The sequence below is a fragment of the Saccopteryx leptura genome, chromosome 3 (genome assembly GCF_036850995.1).
Source record: "Saccopteryx leptura isolate mSacLep1 chromosome 3, mSacLep1_pri_phased_curated, whole genome shotgun sequence".
Taxonomy (NCBI): Eukaryota; Metazoa; Chordata; class Mammalia; order Chiroptera; family Emballonuridae; genus Saccopteryx; species Saccopteryx leptura.
In genome coordinates this window covers 173,691,156-173,715,459 of record NC_089505.1, presented here as the reverse complement: position 1 = coordinate 173,715,459, position 24,304 = coordinate 173,691,156, and the positions used below count along the sequence as shown (strand labels likewise).

The window sequence follows — 24,304 nt, the reverse complement described above, 5'->3', positions numbered from 1 at the left end:
AGTGAGTGGAGTAGGTGCTTAATATCTTAGATATCTTTAAAACTTTTCCTATTAATCTTTAAATTTACAGAGCATTAGTGATCATCAGCACTTTAGATGGGCGGATCTCTGCGTTGGATCCAGAGAATCATGGTAAAAAGCAGTGGGATTTGGACGTGGGGTCTGGCTCCTTGGTTTCATCCAGCCTGAGCAAACCAGAGGTAAGAGTTTTCTGTTGCACATCAGCATTTGTAATCAGCAATTGCTCGTATCAGAACTGTGTATTGGCTTTCAGAGCTGGGGTTCAAGACCCCATTGCCTAGGTGTACGGCTGACTGTCTCTTACTGACTGACTATGTCCCTTTGGGGCAGTTACTTAATTTTTCTGTTCCACAGTTCCCTCCTTGTAATGAGATAGTGATATTAATCTAATTCTTAGGGGTTTTGGGGGGCATAAATAAGTTAATTATATAAATCAGTGGTCCTCAACCCCCTGGCCACGGACTGGTACCGGTCTGTGGGCCATTTGGTACCGGTCCGCAGAGAAAGAATAAATAACTTACATTATTTCCATTTTATTTATATTTAAGTCTGAACGATGTTTTATTTTTTAAAAATGACCAGATTCCCTCTGTTACATCGTCTAAGACTCACTCTTGACGCTTGTCTCGTAAGTTCGACAATTATATTTAAAAATACCACAGTTTTTACGCCAGTCACATAATTTTATATTGTGCATTTATCTGTACCACCCTAAAGGCTGGTCTGTGAAAGTATTTTCTGACATTAAACCGGTCTGTGGCCCAAAAAAGGTTGGGGACCACTGATATAAATGAGTAACTAAGGATACTGTCTGCTCTGTCAGTATATCTCATTATGTGAGCTATAACATGATCATTTATTATTATTATCACATAGTTCCCTAAAGAGTTATACATATATAAGGAACTTAACTTGTAGGAAGGTACCAAAAAGCTGCAAAATTAATATTGATATTCTAGGAGGAAAGGTCAGGCTTTCCTGTCCTGTCCTTCCTTTGGGGAGGGGAGGGAGAAGAATGTAGAAGTTTCTGGCTTGCAAGGACAATGGGTCATTTAGTTTTAAATCTAAAATAAAGGGAAACTTCTTCTCTTTCAATGGGAGACAGAATTTACATACCACTCTACATTGATTGAAGTTCCTCCCCCCTTCCTGGAATCCTGAGAGTAACATACCTCTAGGCAAAGGAGGGAAGATGAACCCTGAAAGATTGTAAATATCTTTGATTGTGTTACCTTGAGAGTCTTAATGTTTTTATGTATCCCCTAAACAAATGTTGTAAATTTGTGCCATGATATCCTGCTCTCTCCAGCCTGTGTGTGATCAAGGTTATATAACCAGCCCCTGAGATGTATTTGGCGCACACAGTTTGGGTCTGCAAATGTCCTATGTCAGCCATATGCTGCTGGCATATTTAATAAATCTCCTCCTTTAATAAAACTCTTCAAAACTCATCTGGACTTGGTGTCTCTACGTAAACCCGCAGAAGTGAGGTACAGTACTTTTCAGCATCTGGGTACAGTACTTTTCAACAAACTGTGCTTTAATATATACAGTGTGTCCGTAAAGTCATGGTGCACTTTTGACCGGTCACAGGAAAGCAACAAAAGATGATAGAAATGTGAAATCTGCACCAAATAAAAGGAAAACTCTCCCAGTTTCATACCTATTCAGTGCAGTTAAATGTGGGCTCACGCACAGATTTTTTAGGGCTCCTTAGATAGCTATCCCGTATAGTCTCTACAGACTTGTCACTGATTGATGGCCTACCAGAATGGGTTTCTCCACCAAACTGCCGGTTTCCTTCAACTGCTTATCCCACCGAGTAATGTTATTCCTATGTGGTGGTGCTTCGTTATATATGCGCTGATATTCACGTTGCACTTTGGTCACGGATTCGAATTTAGCGAGCCGCAGAACACACTGAACTTTCCTCTGTACTGTTCACATCTCGAATGGCATGGCCATGGGCTGCTCCGCTGTATACACGGTGTTATGTCATCATCTCTGCATGCACACATGCTGCCACATCATCCTACAGAAACTGGGAGGGTTTTCCTTTTATTTGGCGCAGATTTCACATTTTTATTGTCTTTTGTTGTTTTCCTGTGACCAGTCAAAAGTGCACCATGACTTACGGACACACTGTAGTTAGAAATACAGCAGTGGGCAAAAGTAGGTTTACAGTTGTACCTATGGAAAATAATGCCAAAAAAAGAATGAAAGTAGTGCAGTAGTTAATCATTAATAATACAAGAATGAACTGTCTTGCACACTCAAAACCTGTAAGCCTACTTTTGCCAACCTCTGTACAGGCTGCAGAATCTCATAAATGATGCTCCACATTATCCCTCAGGTATAGACCTTATTATAAGCATAATTATTTGAAATTCTTTTGGAATGTCATTTTAGACACATTTGATCATTTGCAAAGAAAGAGACCTTGCTTCCAAAACTATTCTGCCTGCCTGTGACCCTAAGACTTGCACAGGTGGCTCAACCCCTCAGAGCCACAGTGTCCTCGTCAAGAACATAAGGACACTGCCTGCGTTGATGAGGTTAGGGAGTAAGTAAATGAAGGAAGTGTATTTTCCTCATGTTTAGTCTTGACCATGTTAAATCGTCTTCTCCTTTTCTGGAGTGTTATTCTCTTATTTAAATTGTGTAAAATAAGTTCCTCTTTTGAGCATGACTGCTGGCACAGAGCAATCACATCTGTTTTCCAGAATACCCGCCGGCTTCTCTTTAATCAGGTTGTTCCTCTGGGACACTCCCACAGGGTCCTCTGTTTTGTTGTCATCATCAGTCTTTCCCTTTCAGAAAGTGTCTTAGCTGATGTCAAGTTTAAAAAAGGGAAAATCTAACTTGAGAATGAACTGGTTAGTGGTGAAGAAATTTTCTGGTGGGAAAACTGCTAGTAAGTAACCTAACAGCTCTCCAGTAACCCTAGCCTGTGTTTTTTCCTGGAACAACAGGCAGGTATTTAGGGAGATGGCACTGCTGAGCCCTGACTAGATTCAGAATACCTGCTATTCATTGAACAGTATACCGAAAATATCTGTTCAGAATAGTGTACTTCTGTTGCATTGTGAATTATTAATGCAAGTAGCAATTTTATTATAAGTTACATTAAAATGTTTAAACCAGGTATACTATTCAAATGATTATGACTCAGGCTAAACATTCATTCTGGGATTATGCTTGGGTATGCATGTTTTGCTTTATTTTTAAACTAGACATAAAAGGATCAGCAAAATCAGAATATGATAAGCTGTCTACAGCTGAGGTAATACTGCAATGGTGCACAGCATGTGTGTGTCTGCAGAGCAAAATACACCCACAAAAGATAAATGGCATGCATGGTGTGACAGGGTAGCGTGCAGACAGTTGTAGCAGCCTAAATGCTGTGGAGTATGTTTAATTATAAGAATCTAGTTGTACTTGAAGGCTTTCTTTTTTTCTTCTTCTTCTTTTCCAAATGAAAGGAGGGGAGATAGAGAGACAGACTCTTGCATGTGCCCCAACCAACTGAGATCCACCTGGCAACCCCTGTCTGGGGCCAGTGCTCTGCCCATTTGGGGTCATGCTTGCAACTGAGCTATTTTTAGTACCTGAGATGGAGGCTTCATAGAGCCATCCTCAGCACCCAGGGTTGATGTACTTGAACCAATGGAGCCATGGCTGTAGGAGGGTAAGAGAGTTAGGGGGAGGGGGAGAGGTGGAGAAGCAGATGGGCACTTTTCCTGTGTGCCCTGACTGGGAATCAAACCTGGGACATCCATACACCAGGCCAACACTCTACCACTGAGCCAGCCGGCCAGGGCTGAAGGTTATATAGCTGGCTTTTTAACTTAAATTTTTAAAAATTTAACTATCATCAGTATACAATATTATATAACTCTCAGGTGTACAATATAGTGACTTGACATTTTTATACCTTACAATGTGTTCACCCCTCTAATTCAAGTAATTATCTGTCACTGTGCAGATTTCTTTGTTTTTGTTTTCAATTAGCAATAATAGCATCTCGGATAAACTTCATTGGCTACAATATTGCCACTGCACAAAGCTGTGGTTACCTTGCAGATTTATCAGTGTTACTGACTACATTCTGCTTCACTTTTCTTATCCATCCCCCACCCTTCCCCCTCTGGTAACAACCATCCTTGACCTTTGTTTCTATGAGTCTGTTTTTATTTTGTTGTACTTGCTCTTTTTTTTTTTTTTAAAGATTCCACATATAAGTGAAAACATATTATATTTGTCCCTCTCTGTCTGACTTATTTCACATAGCATAATACCTACTAGGTCCATCTGTGTTGTGGCAAATGGCAAGATTTTGTCCGCTTTTATTATTGTGGAATATTCCATTGTATAAATGCACCACATCTCCTTTGTCTGTTCATCTAGTGATGGACACCTATTACTTCTATACACTGGCTATTGTAAATAATGATGCAATGAACATAAGAATGCATGTGTCTTTTCAAATTAGTATTTTTGTTTTCTTTGGCTATATACCCAGAAGTAGAATTGCTGGGTCATATGGTAGATCTATTTTATTCCACAGTGGCTGCACCAGTCTGCATTCCCACCAGCAGTGCAGGAGGGTTTCATTTTCTCTACATCCTTGTCAACACATGTAATTTGTTGACTTTTTTATAATAACCACTTTGACTGTTGTGAGATGATATCTGACTTTGGTTTTGATCTGTGGTTTCCTAATGATTGGTGACATTGAGCGTCTTTTCATATGTCTGTGGTCCTGTGTATATCTTCTCCGTAAAAATGTCTTTTCTTGTCTTCTGCCCAGTTTTTATCAGACTGTGTATTTTTTTTATTGAGTTGTATGAGTTTTTTTCTTTCTTTTTTAAAAATTTATTGTGTTTACATAGATTCTAATGTCACCCGTGTTCCGCAATACACCCCCCCCCCCCGTCTCCCTCCCCGTAATGCCCTCCCCCCTTCCCTCCAGGAGTTGCTTTTCTGCTCTCGTCCTATCCTATCACCCTATCATCCCCTTTCCCTCTGTCCGCTTTCCTTCTGGTCCCTTTGATCCCGCCTCTGTCTCTATTCTGCTCCTCAGTTCATATTGTTTGTCGGATTCCTCGTATGAGTGAGGTCATATGATATTTTTCTTTCTCTGCCTGGCTTATATCACTTAACATAATAGTTTCCAGGTCCATCCATGTTGTCGCAAAAAATATTTCCTTTTTCACAGCCCCATAGTATTCCATTGTGTATATATGTACCAAGCTTTTTAATCCAATCGTCCACTGACGGACACTTGGGCTGTTTCCAGGTCTTGGCTATTGTAAACAATGCTGCCATAAACATGGGAGTGCATTTCTCCTTTTCAAACTGTGCTATGGTATTATTGGGGTATATTCCTAAAAGTGGGATGGCTGGGCCAAAAGGCAGTTCGATTTTAAATTTTTTGAGGAATCTCCATACTGTTTTCCACAGTGGCTGCACCAGTCTGCATTCCCACCAGCAGTGCAGGAGGGTTCCCGTTTCTCCACATCCTTGCCAGCACTTACTCTGTGTTGTTTTGTTGATGAACGCCATTCTTACTGGTGTGAGGTGATATCTCATTGTGGTTTTAATTTGCATTTCTCTAATCATTAGTGATGTTGAACATTTTTTATATGCCTATTGGCCATCTGTATGTCCTCTTTGGGGAAGTGTCTATTCATCTCTTTTGCCCACTTTTTGATTGGATTGTTTATCTTCCTGGTGTTGAGTTTTACAAGTTCTTTAAAATTTTGGTTATTAACCCCTTATCAGACGTATTGTCGAGTATGTTCTCCCATTGTGTGGTTTGCCTTTTTATTTTGTTCATATTGTCTATAGCTGTGCAAAAGCTTTTCAGTTTGATATATTCCTATTTGTTCATCCTGTCCTTTATTTCCCTTGAATGATAAATCAGCAAATATATTGCTGCGAGTGATGTCGGAGAGCTTATTGCCTATGTTTTTCTCTAGGATGCTTATGGTTTCATGACTTACATTTAAGTCTTTTATCCATTTTGAGTTTATTTTTGTGAATGGTGTGAGTTGGTGGTCTAGTTTCATTTTTTTGCAGCTAGCTGACCAATTTTCCCAACACCATTTGCTCAAGAGACTGACTTTACTCCATTGTATGCTATCACCACCCTTGTCAAATATCAATTGTTCATAAAGGTGCGGGTTTATTTCTGCATTTCTCTGTTCTGTTCCGTTGATCTATATGCCTGTTCTTATGCCAGTACCAAGCTGTTTTGAGTACAATGGACTTGTAGTATAACTTGATGTCCGGTCGTGTGATAACACCCACTTTATTCTTCTTTTTCAAGATTGCTGAGGCTATTTGTGTTCTTTTTTGGTTCCATATGAATGTTTGGAATATTTGTTCTATATCTTTGAGCTATGTCCTTGGTATTTTAATAGGAATTGCATTGAATTTATAAATTGCTTTGGGTAATATGGACATTTTAATGATGTTTTTTCTTCCTATTCGTGAACATGGTATATGCTTCCACTTGTTTGTATCTTCCTTGATTTCTTTTATCAATGTTTTATAATTTTCTGAGTACAAGTCTTTAACCTCCTTGGTTAAATTTACTCCTAGGTATTTTATTTTTTTTGTTGCAATAGTGAGGGGGATTCTTTTCTTAATTTCTCTTTCAGACAGATCATTGCTGGTGTATAAAAATGCCTCTGATTTCTGAGTATTAATTTTATATCCTGCCACCTTGCTGAATTCATTTATCAGGTCCATTAGTTTTTTTACTGTAACTTTAGGGTTTTCTAGGTATCATATCATCAGCAAATAATGATAGTTTTACTTCTTTTCCAATTTGGATGCCTTTTATTTCTTCTTGTCTGATTGCTGTGGCTAGGACTTCCAGAACTATATTGAATAAGAGTGGTGAAAGGGGGCACCCCTCCCTGCCTTGTTCCTGATCTTAAGGGAATTGCTTTTAACTTTTTCCCATTGGAGTATGATGTTGGCTGTGGGTCTGTCATACATGGCCTTTATCTTGTTGAGGTATGATCCCTGTATTCCCACTTTGCTGAGCGTTTTGATCACGAATGGGTGCTGGATTTTATCAAACCCTTTTTCTGCATCATTTGATATTATCGTTGTGGTTTTTGTCCTTCCTTTTGTTTATGTGATGAATCATATTGATTGATTTGCAAATATTGTACCAGCCTTGCCTCCCCAGAATAAATCTCACTTGATCATGGTGTATGATTTTTTTCATGATTGCTGGATCCGGTTTGCTAATATTTTGTTGAGAATTTTAGCATTTAAATTCATCAGTGATATTGGCCTATAGTTTTCTTTCTTTGTGTTGTCTTTGCCTCGTTTTGGAATCAGAATTATGCTGACCTCATAAAAGGAGCTTGGAAGTTTTCCATCTTGAATTTTTTTTTTTTTTCCTGAAGCTGGAAACGGGGAGGCAGTCAGACAGACTCCCGCATGTGCCCGACCGGGATCCACCCAGCACGCCCACCAGGGGGCGATGCTCTGCCCATCCGGGGCATCGCTCTGTCTCGACCAGAGCCACTCTAGCACCTGGGGCAGAGGCCAAGGAGCCATCCCCAGCTCCCGGACCATCTTTTACTCCAGTGGAGCCTTGGCTGCGGGAGGGGAAGAGAGAGACAGAGAGGAAGGAGAGGGGGAGGGGTGGAGAAGCAGATGGGCACCTCTCCTGTGTGCTCTGGCCGGAAATCGAACCCGGGACTTCCACACGCCAGGCTGACGCTCTACCACCGAGCCAACCGGCCAGGGCCCATCTTGAACTTTTTGAAACAGCTTGAGGATAGGTGTTAGTTCGTCTTTGAATATTTGGTAAAATTTGCTTGTGAAGTCATCTGGCCCAGTGCTTTGGTTTTTTGGGAGTTTTTTGATAACTGTTTTGATCTCATTTGTTGTAATCGGTCTATTTAGGTTTTCTGATTCTTCCAGATTGATTTTTAAAGATTACATTTTTCAAGGAATTTGTCCATTTCCTCTAGGTCAGGGGTCTCAAACTCGTGGCCCGCCAAACAATTTTGTGCGGCCCGCAGACTAATCCACGAAGTTCAAAATATTTTGGATAAAATTAAGTAAGCCTAAGGGCCTACTTGTATTTTTCATTTCTCTAGCATCCTAGCTAGATATTAGCTTAGTTAACAGCAGTTGTGATGCGAACTACAGTTTCTGGTCGTTTTGTGACACTGAGTAAACTGCATGTACGATTGTGCTTGTTGTACTGATTTTTTTTTGTTTTCAACTGCAGTGAGAAAAGTGTTGCGTAACAGTTGCCTTTTGTAGACCTAGTGCGGCCCGCCGAATGGCTGTGATCTTGCTCTGCGGCCCACATGCTGAATTGAGTTTGAGACCCCTGCTCTAGGTTGTCTAATTTTTGGCATACAGTTCTTCATAGTATTTTCTTACAACCCTTTGTATTTCTAAAACTTAGTCTTTTTTTTAAATTTTATTTTTATTTTATTTATTCATTTTAGAAAGGAGGGAGAGAGGGAGAGTGAGAGGAGAGAGATAGAGAGAGAAGGGGGGGAGGAGCAGGAAGCATCAACTCCCATATGTGCCTTGACCAGGCAAGCCCAGGGTTTCGAACCGGTGACCTAAGCATTTCCAGGTTGACGCTTTATCCACTGCGCCACCACAGCTCAGGCAACCCTTTGTATTTCTGCAGTGTCCGTTGTTACTTCTTTATCCTCATTTCTAATTTTATTTATTTGAGTCCTTTCTGTTTTTTTCTTTGTGAGTCTGGCTAAGGGTTCATTGATCTTGTTTATTTTTTCAAAGAAGAAGCTCTTGGTTTCATTGATCCTCTGTATTGTTTTTTTAATCTCTATGTCATTTATTTCTTCTCTGATTTTTATTATTTCCTTCCTTCTACTTCCTTTCAGATTTACTTGCTGTTCTTTTTCTAGTTATTTTAGTTGCAGGATTAAGTTGTTCATTTTTTTTTTTTTTTGAGCTTTTTCTTGCTTCTTAAGATATGCTGTAATGCTATGAACTTCCCTCTCAGGACTGCTTTTGCTGTGTCCCAGATTTTGAGTTGTTGTATGCTCAATTTCATTTGTTTCTAGGAAATTTTTTATTTCTTCTTTGATCTCATTGTTGACCCAGTTAATAACATGCTATTTCATTTCCAAGTGTTTGAGTGTTTTTCAGTTTTCTTATTATAGTTGATTTTTAGTTTCATGCCATTGTAGTCAGAGAAGATGCTTGATATGGTTTCATTCTTCTTAAATTTGTTGAGACTCGTTTTATGCCCTAATATGTGGTCTATCCTAGAGAATGTACCATAAGCACTTGAAAAGAATGTATATTCTGCTGCTTTAGGGTGGAAGGTTCTGAAGATATCTATTAAATCCAGTTGATCTAGTGTACCCCTTAATTCTGTTGTTTCTTTGTTAATTTTCTTTCTTGAGGATCTATCCATTGATGTTAGTGGGGTATTGAAATCCCCTACTATTCTAGTATTTATAGCTGTTGATCTCTCCCTTTATGTCCATTAAAATCTGATTTATATATATATTTAGGTGCTCCTATATTAGGTGCATATATATTTATAATGGTTATCTCTTCCTGTGTGATTGCTCCCTTTATCATTATGTAGTGACCTTCTTTATCCCTTACTAGAGTCTTTGTTTTAAAGTCTATTTTGTCAGATATAAGTATTGCTACCCCAGCTTTTTCTTTATTTTCATTTGCATGAAATATTTTTTACTTTTTTTTCAGTCTATGTGTATCTTTTGTTTTGAGGTGTGTCTCCTGTAGACAGTATATGTATGGGTCCTATTTTCTTATTCACACAGCTACCCTATGTCTTTTGATTGGAGCATTTAATCCATTTATATTTAAGGTTATTATTGATATATAGTTGTATATTGCCATTTTGTTCTTTAAAGTTATATTCCTTTTTTATATTCTTCTTTTTCCCTTTTGTTCTGTTTACAACAGGCCCCTTAACATTTCTTGTAGCATTGGTTTGGATGTAATGAATTCCTTGAGTTCTTTTTTTTTTTTTGGTCTGGGAAGCTTTTTAATTTTAAATGATAGCCGTGCTAGATAAAGAAGTCTTGGTTGTAAACTCTTGTTCTGCATTACTTTGAATATGTCTTGCCATTCCCTTCTGGCCTCAGTGTTTCTGTTGAGAAGTCAGATGTCATCCTTATGGGGGCTCCTTTGTAGGTGATAGCCTTTTTTTCTCTAGCAGCTTTTACTATTTTCTCTTTATCTCTTAGCTTTGGTATTTTGAGTATAATGTGTCTTGGTGTAGATTTCTTTGGGTTTCTCTTTAATGGAATTCTCTGTGCTTCTTGAACTTGTGTGACTTTTTCCTGCATCTATTTAGGGAAATTTTTAGCTATGATTTCATTGAACAAGGTGTCTAACCCTTGTTCTTTCTCTTCTTCTTCAGGAACCCTTATGATGCGTATGTTGTTTCTCTTTAGGTTGTCACAGAGCTCTCTTAGAGTTTCCTCAGATTTTGTCAGTCTCTTTTCTTTTTGCTGCTCCACTTATGTGCTTTCACTTATCTTGTCCTCTAAGTCGCTGATTTGATCCTCTGCTTCATCCAGCCTGCTTTTAATTTCTTCCCATGTAGTCTTCATTTCTGATATTGTGTTTGTCATTTCTGTCTGGTTCTTCTTTATGATTTCCATGTCCTTTTTGATGCTTTTCAATTTCTTTACTGACGTGTTCATTAAGTCTGTCCATTGTAGCTTTGAGATCTTTAAGCATCCTAAAAATCATTATTTTATACTCTGCATCCGGTAATTTGATTACTTCCGATTTGTCCAAGACTTTATCAGAGGATTTATCTTGTTGAAGCATATGACTTATGGTCTGAGAGAGCGATCAGTTTTCAGAAGAATGCCATTGGCATTTTGATGAGATTGCATTGCATCTATAGATTGCTTTGGGTAGTATCATTATTTTAACAATAAAAATCTTTCCAATTCATGAGAATGGTATATCATTCCATTTATTTGTGTCCTATTCAATTTATTACAGCTTTCCAAGTACAGATCTTTCACCTGCTAGGTTAAATTTATTTCTATTTTGCTTTTTTTGATGCAGTTATAAATGGGATTGTTTACTTACTTTTTTCTTCTGATCATTTGTTATAAGTGCACTGAACCAGAACAAATAATTCTAAAATGTATATGGAACCACAGAAGACCCCTAATAGCCTCAGAAATCTTGACAAAGAAGAACAAGAGTTGGCGGTATCACACTACCTGATAGCAATCAGACTATACTACGATGCCATAGTAATCAAAATGGCATGGCACAAGCCTAAAGGAGACACACAGGTCAGTGGAACAGAATAGAGAGTCCAGAAATAAACTCATGCCTATATGGTCAGTCAATCTCTGACAAAGGAGGCAAGAGTATACAATGGGATGAAGACAGTCTATCCAGTAAATGGTGCTGGGAATATTGGACTGGTATGTGCAAAAAAAAAAAAAAAAAAAGAAAGAAACTAGACCACTTACTTATACCATATTCAAGAATAAACTCAAAATGGATTAAAAACTTAAATGTAATGTCTGAAACTGTTGAACTCCGAGAAGAAAACATAAGCAGTTAACTCTGACACTGCTCTTATTTACATTTTTGTTGATATATCTCCTCAGGCAAGGGAAACAAAAGAAAAAATGTGGACACATGAACTACATCAAACTAAAAAGTTTTTGCACAGCAAAGGAAACAACAAAATGAAAAGACAGCCTAACCATATGAGAAACCATATGGAGGTTTCCTAATAAGTTAAAAATAGAACTGTCTGCATTTCCACTTGTGGGTATTTATCCAAAGAAGTCCAAAACACTAATTCGAAAATACAGATGCATCTCTTTGTTCATTGCAGCATTATTTACAATAGCCAAGATAAGGAAGCAGTCTAAGTGCCCAACAGTAGACGATTAGATAAAAAGGAGTGGCACATAAATATTATGGAATATTACTTGTCTATAAAAAAATTAAACCTTACAATTTGCAAAAACATGAATGGACCTAGAGGCTATTATGCTAAGGTAAATAAGTCAGACAGATGGATAAATACCATATTATTTAATATATATATATATATATGTCATGCAAGGAATAATATAAACGAATAAACAAAACAGAAATAAACTCAGATACAGAGAAAAACTGATGACTGCCAGATGAGAGTGAGGTCAAGATTGGTTGAAAAATGTGAAGGGTGTAAGATATACAATTGGTTGTTACAGAATAGATACGGGGATGTAAAAGTAGAGCACAGGGAATATAGTAAATAATATTATAATAACTGTGTATGGTGCCAAGTGGATACTAGATTTATTGGGGTATTACTTATGAAATTATATAAATGTCTATCCACTAGGCTGTATACCTGAAACAAATATAAACTAGTATTGAATGTCAACTGTAATTGGAGAAAAAGAAAGTGAGTTCTTCTAGGCAACATGTATTCAATAGATCTTTTCTAATTTATTCTGCCACTGTCTTCTGAGTGGAGCATTTACATTTAAAGTAATTATTGATAGGTATTTATTTATTGCCATTTTGTTAATTAGTTTTTGTTGTTCTTCACTTGATCTCTTTTTTTTTTTTACTTGATCTCTTTTGATTTGCTGTTTTTTGTTTGTTTTGTTTATTTTTTTAAGTGAGAGGAGGGGAGACAGACAGGCTCCTACATGCGCCCCAACCAGGATCCACCTGGCAGCCCCCATCTGGGGCCAATGCTTGAATCAACTGAGCTACCCACAGTGCCTGAACCCAATGCTCAGATAAACCAAGCTGTCTAACTGCCTGGGGTTGATGCTCAAACCATTTGAACCATTGGCTGTGGAAGGAAAAGAGAGAGAGTGGAGAGGGAGAGGGGGAGAGAAACAGATGGTTGCTTCTCTTGTGTGCCCTGACCAGGAATCCAACCCAGGACATCCATATGCCAGTCTATACATTGAGCCAGTCAGCCAGGGCTTTTTTAGTGTTTTGAATGTGTTCCTTTCTTTTTATTTTTTGTTTATTTTTTAATGTATTTGGTTTATGGTTACCATGAGGTTTATATACATATATCTGTCTATATCTATGGCAGTCTATTTTTAGCTGAGAGGATTTTAGTTGAAACACATTCTAATTGCATGATAAGTCATTTTTGCTTTCCCTGCTACTCCTTTTGATGTTGTGTTTTATATCTTTTTGTTTTGTGTACCTGACTTTTTTTGTAGCTGTAGTTAATTTTGCTACTTTGGTCTTTTGACCTTCATGTTAGCTTTTTTTTTTTTTTTAATTTTTTAAATTTTAAAAAATTTTTTATTTATTCATTTTTAGAGAGGAGAGAGAGAGGCCAAGAGAGAGACAGAGAGAGAGAGAGAGGAGAGAGAAAGAGAGAGAGAAGGGGGGAGGAGCAGGAAGCATCAACTCCCATATGTGCCTTGACAAGGCAAGCCCAGGGTTTCGAACCAGCGACCTCAGTATTTCCAGGTCGACGCTTTATCCTCTGCGCCACCACAGGTCAGGCCATGTTAGCTTTTGAAGTAGTTGCACTGTGTTATATTTTCCTTTACCAGTGATATTTTTTCTTTCATCTGTTTTCTTATTTATGGTTTTTTGTTTTGTGCACAAATAAGACTGTTTAATATTTCTTGTAATGCTTGTTTAATGATGGTGAATTCTTGGTTTTTGCTTTTCTGAAAAACTATTTCTCTCTTTCAATTTTGAATGATAACCTTGTCAGATACTGTGTTCTAGGTTGTAGGTTCTTTTCTTTTAGGTCTTTAAGTATTTCCTGCCACTCCTTCTGACCTGTCAAGTTTCTTCTGAGAAATTAGCCCATAACCTGATGTGGTTTTCCTTGTGTGCGACTTGCTTTTTTCTTGCTGCTTTCAAAATTATCACCATGTCTTTAACCTTTGCCATTTTTTTTTGTGTGTGTATTTTTCTGAAGCTGGAAACAGGGTGAGACAGTCAGACAGACTCCCGCATGCGCCCGACCGGGATCCACCCGGCACGCCCACCAGGGGCGACGTTCTGCCCACCAGGGGGCGATGCTCTGCCCCTCTGGGGCGTCGCTCTGTTGCAACCAGAGCCACTCTAGCGCCTGGGGCAGAGGCCAAGGAGCCATCCCCAGTGCCTGGGCCATCTTTGCTCCAATGGAGCCTCGGCTGCGGGAGGGGAAGAGAGAGACAGAGAGGAAGAAGAGGGGGAGGGGTGGAGAAGCAAATAGGTGCTTCTCCTGTGTGCCCTGGCCGGGAATCAAACCCGGGACTTCTGCACGCCAGGCCGACGCTCTACCACTGAGCCAACCTGCCAGGGCCAACCTTTGCCATTTTAATTACAGTGTGTTTCAGCATGGCCTCTTTGGGTTCATCTTGTTTGGGACTTTGTGTGTCCTGCACCTGGATGTCTGTTTACTTCCCCCAATTAGGAAAATTATTATCCATTATTTCTTCAAATATACTTTCTGCCCATATCTCTCTCTCTCCTGGAATCAGTATAATGTGAATGTTATTCAAGAGTGCTTGAAGTTATCCTAAAGATACCTTATTCTATCCTTAATTTTTGAAATTCTTTCATTTTGCTCTTCTGACTTGTCGATTTCCACTATGTTATCTTCTAGGTAGCTAATCCATTCTGTGTTAACTAATATACTATTTGTTCTAATGAAATCTCTATTTCAGTTATATAGTCTTCATCTCTGAATGGTTCTTTCTTACATTTTCTGTTTCTTTGTTAAAGTGCTTCCTGAAATTCTCTACTGTACTCTAACGTTTGTTGAGCATCCTTACGACCCCTTTTGAATTGTTTATCAGGTAAATTACTTACCTTTGTTTCATTTTTTTTTTTTCCTTGTTCCTTCATTTGGAGCATATTCTTCTGTCTCCTATTTTGTTTGACTTTCTGTGTTTGTTAGTATGAGTTAGCTAAGATAGCTATCTCTCCCAGTCCTGAAAAAGTGGCCTCTGTGTGGTTTTGGTTGGTCACGTGTAGTTGGGGGTGGGTGTTTTTGATGCCCAGTGTATCATCTGGTCTGAAGGTGTGGGTTCCAGTGGGGCCTTCTGGTGTGTGCACTTGATTGCCCTGGTGGGTCTGCTGTGTGCCTGGCATGTCCTGTTGCTTTAATTGTTGCCTGAGCTGGGTAGTGAGCTGAGTGTGTACGTCACACTACTCTTAGGTCCGTACTTTCTCCAGATGGGGCAGTCCTGTATGCGTGCACTGTTGCCCTTTGTTGGTGCTGCGGCCTCTCTAGGCTGGGGAGCCCTGCCTGTGTGCAGTCCAGAGAGTGTGCTCTGAAGCCCCCTCTCATACCCCCTGATCAGTCCCCAAGAAGAAGAGCCCCTGTGTGCACAATGTGGTGCCCTCCAGTTCCTGCTTTATCTACCTCCAGGAGGGGTGACTGGGAATGCACTGTAGCAGCCCTGCAGGTTGGCCAGAGAACCTGGCTAGTGCTCCCATGCCTGTATGTGTGCAGGGGACATGAAGAGCGGTGTTTCCCAGTTTATCCTGCCCTGGAGATGCCCTCAGCTCCTGGGGAGCTCCCGTGGCTTCCCAGCCTTCTCCGTGTCTCTCGTTTGTTGTCCAGAAGCTGTTCAGTTGGCGCTCCGCTATCTTTCAAGAGGAACTGCACTACATAGAAGATGTGTTCTTGGGAGGAGGTGAGCTCAGCACCTTCCTATACCACCATCTTGGACCCACCTCTATATTAGCTAATTTTTGAACCACAGTTCAATTTTCTTATTATCACTATTCCTTACTATTTTCTGTGACTTATTAGGGCTCTGTTGTTCTAAATAGCCTTCCTACCTACCCTTAATCCTAGATCCTTTGGATAGAATGCTTTGAAATGTTATACTGCAAAGACATTCAAAAAGTTTCACTGTGTTACCCTTGCACAATTAATGAAGAGCTCACTGGCTAACTTCCATGCAGAAAAAATATCCTGAGACCTCTCTGCATTTTCTAGATTTCAACTTCTACTCTATAGGAAAAAAAGGAAAATCTGAAGTTATTGAACCATTTGTGATAGCATGATAGGTTTACTAGATTTTACTGCTGTCCTGAGTCTGTGGGACCATTTCTTGAGATTGTGTTTTACCGTGTAGCTGTGTTAATGACAGCAACATTGTTCCCAGCATTGTCATACAGATACGATGTTCTTTACATATAGTACTCATACTTTACAAGCAGTGTAGTTCTCACAGTAACTCTCCTGAGGCTGATGTGTTGGTCTCACTTTGTAGAAGAGGAAATAAAAGCTCAGAGAAATTAATTGCTTAGAGCTGCCAACAGACCGTATGATAAAGCTGGGATTGAATGCAGGCTTGCAGGACTTAACCCCATCCTGCCTTTTCAGGAGCCCTTTCAAGTCTTGTCCGTATCTCCCCTATAGCCTTGGGCTGTTCACCTTACACACAGGTCTCAAACTATGGCCTCTCTTTACATTCTTAAAAATTACTGAGAGCTCCAGAGAGCTTCTGTCCTCTGGGTTATATCTGTCTATATGTAAGTCATATTAATAATTAAAACATTTTAAAAAGACTCATTATCAATTAATTAAAAAAGACCAGTGGGCCCATTGCTTGCTAGCATAAACAACGTAGTTTCATGAAGAATAACTATATTTTCCAATAGAAAAAAAATTAATGAAACAAATGGCATTGTTTTACATTTTTGCAAATCAGTTTGATTTCTGGCTTAGTAGACAGCTGTGGTTTGTATCTTCTTCTGCATTTAATATGCTGCATTGTTGTTTTGGTTAAAAGATATGAAAAAGAAAATTCAATTTCTGGTCAGGGCACATAGGAGAAGTGCCCATCTGCTTTTCTGCCCTTCCCTCTCTCCTTTTTCTCTATTTCTCTCTTCCCCTCCTGCAGCCAAGGCTCCATTGGAGCAAAGTTGGCCCTGTGCTGAGGATGGCTCCATGGCCTCTGCCTCAGGCGCTAGAATGGCTCCAGTTGCAACAGAGCAACGCCCCAGATGGGCGGAGCATTGCCCCCTGGTGGGCATGCTGGGTGGATCCCAGTCAGGCGCATGTGGGAGTCTTTCTGACTGCCTCCCAGCTTCTAACTTCAGAAAAATACAAAAGAAAAAAAAAAAAAGAAAAGAAAATCCAGACACATAGGTATATAGTTGGAAATGGGAGTAGTATTAAAGTATCCTTTTCAGTTGATTTTGGCCTTTTTTTTTTGATACTCTTATCAAAATAGTGAAAGTTTCCTAAAAATTAGTTGTACTGTGGACTCTGAAACCTTAGTAATGAACATTTTGTATTGTGTTAACATCTGTCTTGCCTCTTACTCTTGCATGCTTTTCTACAATCATTTAGAAAAATATTGATTTACTGTGTTACAAAGATCTTTTTAATGTTAACATATTTTCTCACAGAATATTTTAAAAATCAAATTTTTTACTCTCAATACTGATCTCATCAGAAAAATCTTTAAGGACTGGGAAGCTGTCCAGCTCACATTAGTAGATACAGGTTTTCCAAAATTGTAGTTTTTGTTAAAACTTGAATTTTATTGCCTGACCAGGCGGTGGCGCAGTGGATAGAGCATTGGACTGGGATGCTGAGGACCCAGGTTCAAGACCCCGAGGTCGCCAGCTTGAGCACGGGCTCATCTGGTTTGAGCAAAAGCTCACCAACTTGGACCCAAGGTTGCTGGCTCGAGCGAGTAGTTACTTGGTCTGCTGAAGACCTGCGGTCAAGGCACATATGAGAAAGCAATCAATGAACAATTAAGGTGTCACAATGCGCAACGAAAAACTAATGATTGATGCTTCTCATCTCTCCGTTCCTGTCTGTCCCTGTCTATCCCTCTCTCTGACTCTCTCTCTGTCTCTATAAAAAAAGAAAAAAACAAAACAAAACAAAAAAACCTTGAATTTTATTACAAATGTTTTCTTTGAAATGATTCACTTTGTTTTTGAGAAAATGCAAAACAGTTAAATCTCATAACCGTAGTTTTTCTGTCAATTTTTCAAGTGAAAACTGAACTCTGTGAACAAAGTTGCTAGTCCAGCTCAAAAGTCAGTCACCCCTGGCTGGATAGCTCCATTGGTTAGAGTATCAGCCCAAAGCTCAGAGGTTGCCAGTTTGATCCCCAGTCAAGGCACATACGGGAACAGCAAATTGATGTTCCTCTCTCTCTCTCTCTCTCTCTCTCTCTCTCAGCCTCCCTACCCTCCTTCCTCTCTGGCTAAAATCAATAAATAAAAATTAAAAGAAAAAATAAAAGTCACACGAGTGATTTCCTCAGGATGTGCTTATGTGGCACAGTGCTTGATGCAGACTCCTAGTCAGTTGTGCAGGATAGTAAAATATATGTATTTTGGTCACAGCTTAATGCAGTTATTCATTTTTTATTGCTTCTTCAGAACATTCTTTTTTTTTTTCCTTTCCTCTTTTCTCCCTTCTTTTTACTGAGACAGAGCGAGAGTCAGAGAGAGGGACAGATAGGGACAAACAGACAGGAACGCAGAGAGATGAGAAGCATCAATTCTTTGTTGCAGCTCCTTAGTTGTTCATTGATTGCTTTTTCATATGTGCCTTGACCAGGAGGCTACAGCAGACCGAGTGACCCCTTGCTTAAGCCAGTGACCTTGGGTCCAAGCTGGTGAGCTTTGCTCAAACCAGGTGAGCCCGTGCTCAAGCTGGCGATCTCGGGGTCTCGAACCTGGGTCCTCCACATCCCAGTCCGACACTCTATCCACTGCACCACTGCCCGGCCAGGCCAGAACATTCTTGAATGAAACTACTTTTTTGTCTCTTTTTTGCTGTGAGTGTATGACAGTGAAGGATACAAGGATGGGCTTGATTTGGGCTAAGGCACCAGCAGTTTAATCACACTGCTTTTACACTCTCTATACAGAAGTCACCACAGTAAAAAGACAAATAAATGACACCTTAATATTAAAACTATTTGACCTTTGGCATCTCTTCAAGTGTCCAACAGACCACACTTTGAAAATTGCTGACTAGTATATAATGAAAATTATAAGAAGATTTGTAAGATCATAAATGTTGGGCAAATAGGTTTATGGAATCTGTATTTTGGGGGTTTGCTCAGTTTTATTGTTAAAAATGGCCACTGATCATGTGATTGCATTGCCCAGGTAATACTGTTAATTACCTTCATGCTTGGGAAGGGGCTTGTTTATGCTAATGTGTGCTGGAGGAGGGATTGTCCTGCTGTAAAGTTTTAAGTGGAAGATCTAGGAGGCCATTTTGGAAGAGGCCACGTTTGCAGAGGAGGCAGGCAGCCAAGATGGAGGCATGCTGAAGGGAACAGAAGTGAGGGGCTTTGTGAGCTCTGCTGAACTAGTGTGGGCTTTGATTCTAGGAAAACTCAGATGAGTCAGTGGCTTTGGGAGCCCTGAATGGAAAGGGAAGTGTTTCCTGCTGTGTGTATTGACTCGCCCGCCAGTGTGAGCTAGAATAAAGAAATGGCCCACCAGTTCTTGGCTCCACAGTTTCATTACCATCCACCCTAATCTAATGGGAACCTGCCTGTGCCAGGCGGCTGTGACCGTGGCCGTGGCCGTGGCCACTGGCTTTACAGTAAACATGTTATCAAGGAGAGGAATGTATTGTGAACTGGGGTCATCTGTTATTCAGCAAGGTGTATGCTGCTTGGCATCTACAATTTGTGTTCAGAAGTTGGACAAAATATCACAGAAAGAGGATCAAAACTGCTATTTGGAATGTTTTGAATTAGATGCAGAGAGGAATATCTCAGTGCATCTGATAAATATTTTAGGAAGGTCTGTAATTTTTTGTGAAAAATGGTTAACTTTCTCTGAAGCCCAGCATTTGATGGGAAAGAGTTGTAAAGAAAGGAAGGCTACTTTTGCTTGAATAAGAAAGTCAAAGCAGTGTCGGAACCTTTTAGGCTGTGTGATATTGTAGAGGAGGGACTAGGTCTCAGGAGCTTGAGTTCTCATGTGATTCTTTTTTTTTTTAATTTATTTTTGTAATTCATTGAGTTGACATGTTTTGCCAAACTACACAGGTTTCAAGTATATAACTCAATATAACACCACCATATCATGGCTGCCCAACCCCCTCCCCCCACTCTAAGCAAAGTCTCTTTCTACCCCCATAGTGTGATTCTTTCAATGACTGACTTAAACCTGGCTAAATTAATGTTTAATTTCCTCTGTAAAATTATGGGATTGGACTAAATCTCTAAAGATTGTTCTAACTTCAGGAATCAGGTACCATTAAATACATAAAACATCCAAATAAATTACAGTTTTTAGAGGAATTTTGGAACTTTCCTTTTTATTACATTTAAAATTCTTTAACAAATAAAATACAAATTCATTAGAAACTACCATTAGGTGCATGAATATCTCATTGCTTTCCTGGTCTGCTCTGATGTTGTCCTAATGTTTTTGATTTAAAAGGCATATACATAGTGTGTTATGTTCCTTTAGTGGTGTTTTGATCATGTCAATAAAAGTAAGTTCCCAGGGGATGACAGAGACTGATGGTTCTGTTAAAAAACAAGTATTTTACATTATATTTAAAGTGAATTGTATACTGTAGGAAGGCTGAATTGTCTTGCTATACTGATCTATCTGGTTTGCCATTCTTTCCTCTTAACTAGGTATTTGCAAACTTCCTCACACATTAGAATAAATGATAATACTACGGCACTGATTTTCAACCAGTGTGCAGCAAGAATTTTTAAAACATGCAATACCTGACTATTTAATAAGGGGCACTGACCTCTTTTCTCTTAGATTGTCAAATAAAATGACAATAGTCAACACAACAATAGTCATCTGGTGTGAATGAATCAAAATTATACCTATATATTTTTTTGTCAGATCAACAAAAAATATAAATTATTCTTTTTCTTGGTGTGCTATAGAATTTTAGTAATTAATTTGTGCCACAGCATGAAAAAGATTGAAAATCACTGACCTAAGGTGTACTCTGGTAGTTTTTACAGATGTGCCCTAGTTTCTAAACCTAGTACTTTTAATAATAGTGAAGAATTTTGTTTTTAATTTTCAGAAGGACCACCTGAGATGAAACCTAATTTGCTTTCCTTCGGTAATTTATATGCATATTCAACTTGAAAATGCATTAAGGGGATTTGGCTGTTGTTCCTTGTTGTGTCTTAAGTCTTATTTTGTTTTGTAATATACCAGCATTGTTTTTCTTTGGGGTCTCTGGTTGGCATTTGGACTACACTTTACCAAATTTTAGTAGAGGTAATATGCACGAGCTCTTTACTTCTCTATGTCTTAGAATACATTCACAAATACAAAAACCTTTCTTATATTTATTTAGAATGTGTATTATAATTGTGTGTATGTAACTAGTTTGTCCTTAGATGAGTATCTTTATCTTTATTTAGAGAGGTATTTGTTTTGTTTCGTTTTTTTGTTAAAATGCCCTTTTTCCACTCTTAAAAGAGCAAACAACTCTGTAATAAGTCTATAGTTAGAGTTTGGGGTTTTGTTTTATTTTCGGCATGTTCCTCCCCAAGGGACACTTTCTATTTTAGACAGGTGCAGAAACAAACAGCCTTGCATCTGAAGCTCTCCGACCTCTAACCTCCTGCTGGCATCAGACTGCCTTCATTACCACAGGCCTTCAGAGGTGGCCTTTGGAAAGAGTGCACTTTTCACACTTACTTGTTCATGGTTCACAGAGCCCATTAGTAGGCCCATTTAGTGTTGTTTTATTAAGGGAAGATCTGTAATCTCTTTGAAAGATTCCCAGACTTGCACTGAAAGATGTCTGGTCCTTTTGCAGTTTTTCATTTGTACATAAAGTAGCTCCTTTTCAGCCTGGTTGTGTCATCTAAGATGGTGGTTTATTGTGAAAAGTCACTGTCAAGCGTGTAGCAGGCAAGTATTTCAGTAATTGAGTAGGGTAATGGCTTTCCTGTGACCGGTCAAAAGTGCACCATGACTTTACGGACACACTGTGTGTGTGTGTGTGTGTGTGTGTATGTACACACAGGTATATATACTACACACACGCACACGCACAGGAATTACATTTGAGGTTCAAAATAGCAGCCCTGGATTAGTACATCGACATAGCAACTATTGTTTGATTAATACTTTACAGTTTGCCAAGTAATAGAAATCCATTCTTATTTAATCATTAACATTGCCTTATAAATAAATATTCTTATTAACCCCTATTTTTTATCTGAGAAAATTTGGACTCAAAATGGTTCAGAAATTTTTTCGATGTAGTAAATGTGAGATTCAACCTGAGATATTTGGACTTACTTTTTTGCTTTCTTTCCAATATTTCATTTTTTTTTCCTGAAGCTGGAAACGGGGAGAGACAGTCAGATAGACTCCCGCATGCGCCCGACCGGGATCCACCCGGCACGCCCACCAGGGGGCGACGCTCTGCCCACCAGGGGGCGATGCTCTGCCCCTCCGGGGGGTCGCTCTGTTGCGACCAGAGCCACTCCAGCGCCTGGGGCAGAGGCCAAGGAGCCATCCCCAGCGCCCGGGCCATCCTTGCTCCAATGGAGCCTCGCTGTGGGAGGGGAAGAGAGAGACAGAGAGGAAGGAGAGGGGGAGGGGTGGAGAAGCAGATGGGCGCTTCTCCTGTGTGCCCTGGCTGGGAATCGAACCCGAGACTTCTGCACGCCAGGCCGACGCTCCACCACTGAGCCAACCAGCCAGGGCCCAATATTTCATTTTTTAAAATGATCTCAGTAGTTACCAATGTATTGTTTCCTTTCCTAGTAATTATAATTCTTAATGTGTTTATCAAGAATAATTACTCAAAGATATTATATATTGATTGATAGCATGTTTTATGATTATCTTATAAATGCTTATAAATATAACTGTTTCCTCAATTAGAGATAATTGGCTTATAGTGTAAATACTTCACTCAGACTAAAAAAAGTAGAAAGTAAAAATGACTGAAATAAGAGGCCCTAGCTGGTTGGGTCAGTGGATAGAGCATCGTCCTGGCATGCAGATGTCCCAGGTTCAATCCCCTGTCAGGACACACAAGAGAAACAACCATCTGCTTCTCTCCCCTCCCTCTCCCCCTTTTCTCCCTCTTCTCCTCTCACAGCCAGTGGCTTGAGGTTGAGCATTGGACCCGGGCACTGGGGATAGCTCAGCTGATTTGAGTGTCGGCCCCAGATGGGAAGGGAGGAAGGGAGGGAGGGAGGGAGGGAGGGAGGGAGGAAGGAAGGAAGGAAGGAAGGAAGGAAGGAAGGAAGGAAGGAAGGAAGGAAGAATGTTCAGTGTTGGAGCCACTAAGAAGGAAGGAAGGAGGGAGGGAGGGAGGGAGGGAGGGAGGGAGGGAAGGAAGGAAGGAAGGAAGGAAGGAAGGAAGGAAGGAAGGAAGGAAGGGAGGGAGGGAGGGTGTTCAGTGTTGGAGCCACTAGGAAGGAAGGAGGGAGGGAGGGAGGGAGGGAAGGAAGGAAGGAAGGAAGGGAGGGAGGGAGGGAGGGTGTTCAGTGTTGGAGCCACTAGGGAGGGAGGGAGGGAGGGAGGGAGGGAGGGAAGGAAGGAAGGAAGGAAGGAAGGAAGGGAGGGAGGGAAGGAGGGAGGGAGGGAGGGAGGGAGGGAGGGAGGAAGAGTGTTCAGTGTTGGAGCCCACTAAGAAGGAGGGAAGGAGGGAGGGAGGGAGGGAGGGAAGGAAGGAAGGAAGGAAGGAAGGAAGGAAGGAAGGAAGGAAGGAAGGAAGGAAGGAAGGAAGGAAGGAAGGGTGTTCAGTGTTAGGAAGGAGGGAGGGAGGGAGGGAGGGAGGGAGGGAAGGAAGGAAGGAAGGAAGGAAGGAAGGAAGGAAGGAAGGAAGGAAGGAAGGAAGGAAGGAAGGAAGGAAGGAAGGAAGGAAGGAAGGAAGGAAGGAAGGAAGGAAGGAAGGAAGGAAGGAAGGAAGGAAGGAAGGAAGGAAGGAAGGAAGGAAGGAAGGAAGGAAGGAAGGAAGGAAGGAAGGAAGGAAGGAAGGAAGGAAGGAAGGAAGGAAGGAAGGAAGGAAGGAAGGAAGGAAGGGAGGGTGTTCAGTGTTGGAGCCACTAAGAAGGAAGGAAGGGAGGGAGGGGGGAGGGGGGAGGGAGGGAAGGAGAGTGTTCAGTGTTCGAGCCACTACTTGAGAAAATGCAAACCTCAGCTTCCAAAGCTGAATGAGGGAAAGTTTCTTTATAGAAAAATTCTAGCTCATAAAGCAGAAAGAATGATAGATTTAGAAATCATTTTATTCCCTTCATTGAACTAGTAATCATCAATTGATACTAAAATGGTGAAAAGTTTATGGGACACACAGGGATGGGGGTAACTCCCTTGA

General features: G+C 40.1%; 1 protein-coding gene and 1 pseudogene across 1 annotated transcript in view; one reads left to right on the top strand and one right to left on the bottom strand.

Moving 5' to 3' along the window:
- The window catches only part of EIF2AK3 (eukaryotic translation initiation factor 2 alpha kinase 3), an 87,901-nt gene that overhangs the window by 9,401 nt on the left and 54,196 nt on the right, over window positions 1–24,304 (top strand). Inside the window, exon 2 of the mRNA XM_066376891.1 lies at window positions 71–200. Coding sequence (XP_066232988.1) covers window positions 71–200 — 130 coding nt within the window. The remainder of the gene's footprint in view (window positions 1–70; window positions 201–24,304) is intronic.
- On the bottom strand, window positions 3,975–4,089 carry LOC136401832 (U4 spliceosomal RNA; annotated as a pseudogene).